General features: G+C 39.5%; 1 protein-coding gene across 3 annotated transcripts in view; it reads right to left on the bottom strand.

Moving 5' to 3' along the window:
• LOC101860345 (WD repeat-containing and planar cell polarity effector protein fritz homolog) overlaps positions 1-8,096 on the bottom strand; it is a 29,753-nt gene extending 21,657 nt beyond the window's left edge. The window contains exons 1-4 of one of the 3 annotated variants that reach the window (XM_035970608.1): positions 8,030-8,096; positions 1,734-1,811; positions 790-834; positions 237-287 (exon numbers count right to left, since the gene is read on the bottom strand). In XM_035970608.1, the coding sequence (XP_035826501.1) occupies positions 237-287; positions 790-834; positions 1,734-1,794 (157 nt within the window). In that variant the 5' untranslated portion in view covers positions 1,795-1,811; positions 8,030-8,096. Of the gene's footprint in view, positions 1-236; positions 288-789; positions 835-1,733; positions 1,812-7,187; positions 7,324-8,029 lie in introns of those variants that run through there. The other 2 variants (XM_035970606.1, XM_035970607.1) reach the window with 2 other exon arrangements.
• Between the last annotated feature and the right edge of the window lie 855 nt (positions 8,097-8,951).

The following is an 8,951-nucleotide window of genomic DNA, read 5'->3' as shown; positions in this document are numbered from 1 at the left end:
ATATATATATACATAAATTACAGTTACTCACTCCCATCAAGGTCATATACAGTAGAAGTAAAATATGAGATACTAAGCTTTTTCAAGAAGAAATGCAGTTAAAATTTACACAAAGCAAAGGAAAATAATCCTCCAACTAATTACTTAGCAACTTGATATAAATAACTTTGGGGAAATTGAAGAATGAATACAACATACTTAAACGAAAGTAGGCAAAATTATACAATTAGTCTTACCTTCCACAAACTGTTGCTTTTCATCATAATAAGGTTGTTCAGAGTAGCTCACTTAAAAAAAAATATTTAAAAAAACAACCATTGTCACAAATATGAAAATGAAAGGCAAGAAAAATTAATAAACAATAAATACTTGAACTGTATATTAACACATTTTAAAAATATCTACAAGAACAGCAAGTGAAATAAAAAAAAGAACTTGAAAATATAGGCCTATTAGCCTCGGCATCAAAACTATAATATTTCAAGAAAATATATATGGGGTAGGGTGGAGTAGGGGTTCAGGTTTTCTTACTATTTTGCCTTTCATGACACGAATAAGAATCATGTGTAGGCCTACTGCTCTAAATTGAGTAGCTTAAACACAAATGAGTATGTGTCATAATAAGGTTGGACTTCATATTGTAATTAACTTTTATATTAATAATGAAACAAGACATCTGCAGACAAATCATTAACTTTTTCCCCGTACTTCCATAAATAAAAAGTAGAAGGATGGGCCACAAAGGCCCTAATGTCAAATTATAGAAAAGGGAGAGAGAGCTACAATCACCTTGTTCTCCTTTCTCATGATATGAATGGCAGCCAATAACATCATCTATAAATCAAAAGAAATAAAAGTTTAAAACAAGGACACAGCTTTTAAAGTCTATGAGAATACAGACTTCGGATTTCATCATTACATAGTAATTTTTTAAAAGACACCAATCTTCCTTTATGACACTTTACTATGCAACAAGAACAGGGGATCTTATCATGAAACAGTGTAAAAGTTTAAAAAATCAGACAGACCCCCAAGGAACAAAAATAACAGACCATAATAAGCAGTCTACAGGTAGCCTATTGAGTAATTAAATTCAAACTTCATAGCGTAATGAACACCTAAACCTTTATTTTTACAACTTTTTTCTTATTGTCTACACAAATAGTGTGATGAAACTAAAAGATAAATCGACTTTCAACATTTTAGACTTAATATGATATATAAATGAAATAAGAATATAAAGATATAACAACTTAACGCATAAATTTTTGTTTCTCTTTTACTAATAACATTGACAAGGCTGCATTAAAAAGATATATTTTAAACCTCTACAGATTATAAACAAATACTGATCCTTTTAGAACGAAAAGTTTTAGTCCAGCTAATACATTGAATAGTAGCCAGAATTGGTCTCATTGGCCATTGCAAAAGCAATAAGTCATATCAAAATCTATATTTCTCCCTTTAAGAAACTCTTCTGCAGATGCATTGGTCATCGCCAGACATTGACAAACGGACTTACTAACTAATAATATCGAACAGTCAAAATGGTACAGAAACACGTTCATACGTAATATTCACATACAAACAAAACCCTAAAAAGTGAATCACTGAACCCATTAAATTATTGATGATATACAGTTTACGATTTTCATCTTCATTCTTTTAAAAATCACTGTTCATGGAATAGTGTCAAAAGAAACAAATTCAATAGAATTTGTATAAAATCATACCTGGAATTGCATACTGGTTTTTCAAAGACCACAAACAAAATTCAGTCATGCATGACGCCATTTTGGTTATCCGTGACCCTGAAAGCAATGTACCATATGTGGGGTGTAAAATTTCATCCAAAATTTTACCTTTCTCCACAACAAAATATCAAACAAAAAAAACCCCTACATTTTAGGAAACAAACACTTAAGAACTAATAATTCCTAATTTTTTCCCCTTCAAGATAGAACACTAAATTTGAATATATATATTATTGTATATATATATGCAGCCCCCACCGCCACGAATACCAGCCATTTCGTCAAATGGTCATTTCGTCAGACCGGTGCAGTAAAGACGTCACAGTCATCTCGTCACAGGGTCATTTCATCACACCCCAAATCCACAAGGATTTCATCCCACACTTGCAAACATCAAATGCGAATTGTCATACATAGTGGAGACGTGTGGAAGGACGGGGAGGGGTAAGGGGAAGAGCAAGTCATTGTGCCCACCTGATCAGCAACACCATTCATGACTGGGTGAGTTTTGTTGAGTTGTTTTTATTTTTAATGAAAGATTTCCCCACAGTTGTTTCTTCCCTAGTTACTAACTTGTTAAGTTTTTTTAACTTAAGCCCTGGAAGCACGAAGGCCCCATTTTATAGGGCGTGAGCCAGGCTACCTGGGAAGCGTGCAGGCCCAATATATAGGGCATAGGCTCTAACCCTTTTCAATGGAAAATTTCAGCTTTCCTAATATGGAAAATGCATTGGGGCGGGTGGCCTCTGAAACACTGCCCTTCTTGGGCCATAAAAATGTTCAAGAGATAAGGGAAGACATTTCGTGACACGTAATTGGGGTGTGACGAGAAGACCCTGTGACGAAATAACCGGTTACTACCACCCCCACGTACCCCTTTTATAAATCAAAGAGTCTAAAGGCCTCTGCACAAAAAACAAAAGCTTTGAAATCTATTAATTGGTAGACAAAAAAATCACTGAAGTGCTAATAGAATTTATCAATCACAAGCCTATTTCAAAGCCTTACTTTGAAAAGAATCCTTATATTGTGAAACTCAAGCCATAGACTGTAATTTAGTTTAATCACAACTTGTAAAAAAGTGTTGTTACAAGACCATTTTCACTTTTCAGTGCAAAATTTTGCTTTTTTAAAGTTGAAAACTGTTTTTAAATTAAAACCCTTTCAAATCCTAGTTTAAACTTTGTGTTATTAAAATTTTAACTCACATTCAGTCCATTATAACTGAGCGTTTTTTCATTATTGGGGGACAAGAGAAGTAGTCTGAATCACCTGAGAAGGTTATAATAAAATACGATCAAATTATTAAGCACTTGACTTAGCCCAAACTCATAAACTTTAGAAAAGGGTGGTGAGAATTTTGACCTTTAGAAGTCAGCACATCTGCTGACTGAATGCTGCATTATACTGTTAATATGATTCTTGTACCACCAGTTTTTATCACACAATACACACTGTTACCAGCACTGCACTTGGGTCCCTGTGTTATCAATCATTCTTCTTTACTAAAAATTTTGAAGGCAGTACGCCTACATGCTTGTAGTTTGAAACCTTTTTTTAAGCGGAAAATGCTATCAAACATATAATTATTTCTTATTAAACTTGCTTGTTGCAAAAAAGCAGTGAATTGAATAATAGGCTTCTGACAACTTGTAGGTTAAGTGTGTTATAGGGGGTGCCCACTAGCGCGATCGGGTTGGGTCCGGTCGGGATGGGTCGGGTTTTGGTTTCAGTGCACACTACAAAGATTACTCCGCTGCGATTGTACCCAGCTGGATCCTGCTCGCCAAATCTGAGAGTGGCGATTCGCGATTCAGCCGGCTTCAAAGAATTGCGAGTACGCGAGCGCTTGTGGAACTGTGGCGGAACACTGACTGAAACGGAACAGTGTCATATCAACGCCACTTGGCAAGTGCGAGTCCCACTCTTGTTGTCCCCGCCATCCTCTCCGTCCCCCCCCCTCCCCCACCCTTCGTTGAACTGCTCTATCTACTGCATGACCTCAATTAGCGACCCCTATAAATTCCCCCCCCTCCCCACCCCATGATTCGCTAAAACAATGGCTTCATAAAATTCCTTTTATCTATTGGTTGGACCCCGTTCATTTTGTTTTAATAGGGGGGTTAGACTATACAATCTTTTGTAAAATAAGTTGAGCCATACTAAGTGTTCCGTTCCGTTCTTGTGCTCACGACTCGACTCAACAGTAGGTTACAAAAACATAGGCCTAAGCTGCAAGGTGTTGACAACGACAGGGGAGTGAATCGGGAATCGGAAGGCGATACTGTTCCGCGTTCTGCTGAGGTGAATTGTGAATCGTGTTCCGCAGGCAAGAGAGGCGATTCAGTTCCGTTCTCGCGTGCTCTAGTACCCAATGACCTGGAAAGTAAAGTAGGACCAGTATTTTGCACACAAATGTCTGACATTGATATCGCAGGGTCAACATGGACACATGACTCCTAGGTTACAAAGCCTTGTAGTGATTGGCTGCAATCGTTTTGTGCCACGATGGCCGTGGCCCTCAATTTGGCTAGCCTTGACTACCAAATTGACGCGACCCGATTGCGCTATAGGGCCCCCCTATTAGAGAGCTAAAATAATATTTTTGTACAAAAATACAACACAACAGATAACTTGACCTAAGATTTACTCTAAAGATAGATTTCATGGTTGTTAAGTAAGTCTTGTATGATAAGTAAAAGGGAATGTATACAGACCCGGTAACCAGGAACAAAGCCACGAAGTATACAGACCCGGTAGGAGAAATCTTTGTTGATTTCGGAAAGTTTCAGCACCCTTTTGGCTCAGGGTAGACCTAAGTTCTTCTAGATCTATGGCCTAGATCTAGATCTAGACAGACAGACATAAATCATAGATTTAATTTCGAGGCCTCGACTAGATCTAAACGAAGATTGCGGATGTCTTTTCGATGAAAGATAATTTTTTCCTCCGTTTTGGAGTTAAAAGAATCAATATTTATATAAGACAATTTGAAGAAAAGAACAATGTCATATTTCAATCGAGCAGTCACCCTCTCTATTTCTCTGTCTCTCTCCATTTCTCTATCCTCTTTTTCTGCCTCTCTCTCTCTCTCTCCTCTGTGTATCACTTGCCTTCTGTTTCTCTTTGTTTGTCTCTGTCTTTCTTTCTCCCCCACCTACTTTCCCACTCTATCTTTCTCTCCTTCCCTCTTGTCAACTGAGGCATGAGTGATATTTGCTAGCACTTCCCCCTGTTCTCTCCCCCTCCTCTCTCTCTCTAACACACACACACACACAATACACACACACACATATTCTACCGGGTCTGAATGCTGAAACTTTCCTAAATCACAAAAGATTTCCCCTACCAGGTCTGTATACATCGTGACTTTGTTCTCGGTTACCGGGTCTGTGTATACACTTCGTAAGTAAAATCAACAATTTAGAGGAGACTTGAGCATTTGAAGTTCTATAAAATAATTTGAAGTTTAACGTTTCGCCATTGCCTTGAATCATGGCCTTCATGGGATTCGACTTTCTAGATCTAGAATCTACATCTAGTTCTAAAATCTAGATCTAGATCCAAGATCTACTTCTTCAGGAACGTGCGCACAAATTTTTTCCATCTGAATCCAAGACGTATCAACAGTTAAAGTTAAAGCATCAATACCGAGGCTCTTTGGAAAATGCCTTCCCGTTTGTTTACATAAGAAACAGAAGTGATTGCTAAGGACAAAAGAGGGCGCTTTTTCAGTAGTTCCCACCCCACAATCACAATTGCTATTCGCTGGTTTTGGCCCCAACAGTATGGGGGGCTTCAGGGGGACCTAATAAAAATATGATGTTTTGCAGTTGTTCGGTTTGATATCTTAGCTCGCCGCGCATCAAACGTAGTATAGATCTAAATTTAGATCTAGATCTATCAAGATGTAGATTTCTAGATCTAGATCTAGATCTAAATCTAGATCTAGGCTCAAATAAGGGGGGTGGGAACTACCAAAAAAGCACCCAAAAGTTTCTGCCTTTTTTTATGTATTAAAAATTTATTTTGGCCCCATTGAACTTTGGTGAACCCATCGTGTTTACGGGTGCATATACCCTCGTCTTGCAAGGGCCGGGTTTATGTCGCTCGGTAAGCCTATCCTATATTATTTCGGCACCTCGCCTTCGACAAATCGTTCTGGTCCCACGTCAGTCGGTGCTTTTTCGGTAGTTCCTACCCCCCTTATTTGAGCATACATCTTGATCTAGATAGCGGCAAGCTAAGATATCAAACCTAATAACTGCACCCAAGTGTATACAGACCCGGTAACCGGGAACAAAGTCACGAAGTATACAGACCCGGTAAGGGAACTCTTATGTGATTTTGGGAAGTTTCAGCGCCCAGAACCAGTAGTGTGTGTGTGTGTGTGTGTGTGTGTGTGTGTGTGTGTGTGTGTGTGTGTGTGTGTGTGTGTGTGTGAGTGTGTGTGTGTGTGTGTGTGTGTGTGTGTGAGAGAGAGAGAGTGAGTGAGAGAGAGAGAGAGAGAGAGAGAGAGAGAGAGAGAGAGAGAGAGAGAGAGAGCAGGGGGAAGTGCTAGCAAAATGTATGCCCCAGTTGGCAGGAGGTAGCAAAATGTATGCCCCAGTTGGAAATAGGTGGGGAGAAAGATAGAGTGGGAAATAGGTGGGGAGAAAGAAAGACAGAGACAAACAAAGAAAAAGAGAATGCGAGTGATACACAGCGACAGAGGAGAGAGAGAGAGAGAGAGAGAGAGAGGGAGAGGGAGAGGGAGAGAGAGAGAGAGAGAGAGAGAGAGAGAGAGAGAGAGAGAGAGAGAGAGAGAGAGAGAGAGAGAGAGAGAAATAGAGAGGGTGACTGCTCGATTGAAATTATGACATTGTTCTTTTTTTCAAATTGTGATTCCTCCAACTCCAAAACGGAGGAAAAACGATCGTTCATCGAAAATACATCCGCAATCTTCATTTAGATTTAGATCTAGATCTAGGCTAGCCTCGAAACTAGATCAATGATTTATCTGTCTGTCTAGATCTAGACCTAGGCCATAGATCTAGAAGAGCCTAGTTCTACCCTGAGCCAAGAAGGCGCTGAAACTTTCCGAAATCACGAAAGAGTTACTTACCCTACCTGGTCTGTATACTTTGTCTTTGTGACTTTGTTCCCGGTTACCGGGTCTGTATACACTCCCTAACTGCAAAACATTAAATTGTGGTAAAATTCAGGGGGGCATACCCCCCTGAACCCCCCCACCATATTCTTATTGGGTCAGGGGGGCAAGCCCCCCTGAAACCCCCCTACTCTTGGGGCCAAAACCGGTGAATAACAAATTGTGGGGTGGGAACTACCGAAAAAGCGCCCGTCAGTCTGGCCCCTGGCAAAATCTTCACGTTTACATGGCAAATTATCAATTGGAACGGGAAGGCAATTTCCAAAGAGCGCCTCAATACCCACATAAATGTCGATTTGAGACGCTTTCAACGCAGCCAAAGTCAGCATAAAAACTATTTTCAATCACGATTTGTTGAGGCAGAGTAAGAAACCAAACCTGTCCGCCATATTGTTTACACTTCATGAAAGTAAACAGTAGTAGACAGCAGTAAAAAAGAACACATTGAAATTTGAACGTGATGTGTTCCATTCGCCGTTATTCAAGAAAGTCAGTATTGACTCATTATTGTGTAATCTATGAATATTATAATTTAGCAAAGGACAATAACTTACAAACTGCTATAGCCTAACTATAAATAGAAGTTGTAACGTCTTCAACCACGTACTGGCAACGAAGATAATATGCTATTTGGAGTATACACATAGAAATAGGTTTAGGTATAATTATATGTACTTTGTGCAGTTTCTGATCGGCCTGATCACTGGTCAGCTAACATAGTCTGATAAATCAGAGACTGAAGACTGTGAGAAGAAGAAAAAAATATAATTTCCTTTATTCAAATCTTTAATGGAGAGAGACCTACCACATGGCAAATATAGAAATATAATACAAGTGTCAAAATATAACCCAAAAAAAGCCTTCTTAGGCGAAAGCAGATGACTCGAACTGAGGTGATCTTCGATCTGCATTATTTGAGCAGAAGTTCAAGTCAAGTGTTACTTTTTCCTGCTAACATCCTATGAGCGACCAGCCTATAATCGCTACAGCTCAGGCACCGATAATAAGTTATAGGACTACAATTGGCTTCAGGGAAACCATAAGGTGCGCGCATAAGAAAAATAAATTTCTTGATTCTTTTCTACATTTCTCCAGTCAGGCCTTGGCATCAAGCGATGCGGCTTACCTCAAAGACCACCGTCACTTGGAGTGAGAATACCCCCGCCCCCCAACAACCTCGCCATGGGGGCATGGGGGCTCGCAGTGGCTAAATAAGTGGGTAGTCTATATATATTAGTGAGTTCAGACTCAAAAGTGCTGTCAAGCTCAGTGTCGCGGGGACGTGTCCGTGATCAAGTACACAACAACACTTGGTCAAAAAACAGGATGCTACAATGGCGGGCGACCATCAATGGCATGTTTGTGAAATATTAATAAATATTGATCTATATACAATGTATTATTTACTTCTAGTTATGTATTTACTTAGGCTTACGTATGTGTGTTTGTCATTGTAACCTAAATTTCCCAACGAGTACCTATAAATTATGGTTTCATGTAATTTGTTTCTGTGTATTTTATTGCTCCTCCACTGGTCCCCTAGGAAATTGCGGTCTTGTGGCCGCAGTTTCGGCTGCCCAGGGTCCCCACCAAATCCTGGATTTTTTTTCCAAGACCCCAAATTTTTTTCAAGACCCCAATTCAAGGGAAAAATTAGGCCGCTGTGCGTCAAGAAAGATCCCACAAAAAGCCCATCTTATATCAATGATAAAAATAAAAATGTCTTTAAATGAATGCAAATGTACATTTTGTAATATTGTCTTCAAACAATAGAGGATTATAATGCTGGGTGACTGCCAACCCAGCTTCTTAATTTTCCAAGGGAGGGGCCTCAACCATTTTCCAGGGGCATTATTACATAACAATGACAGCACGTGCTCCATTTATCTAATATATATGTATGTTTGTGAATACACACACACACACACACACACACACACACACACACACACACACACGCGCGCGCGCGCGCGCGCACACACACACACACACATGTAGGTACACTATATCCTGTCAACAACATTTCAGTGTGGCACTGGGATCTTGTG

The sequence above is a fragment of the Aplysia californica genome, unplaced genomic scaffold (assembly GCF_000002075.1).
Source record: "Aplysia californica isolate F4 #8 unplaced genomic scaffold, AplCal3.0 scaffold00293, whole genome shotgun sequence".
NCBI lineage: Eukaryota > Metazoa > Mollusca > Gastropoda > Aplysiida > Aplysiidae > Aplysia > Aplysia californica.
Note: the sequence above shows the minus strand (reverse complement) of the source record. Positions and strands in the feature narration are given on the sequence as shown.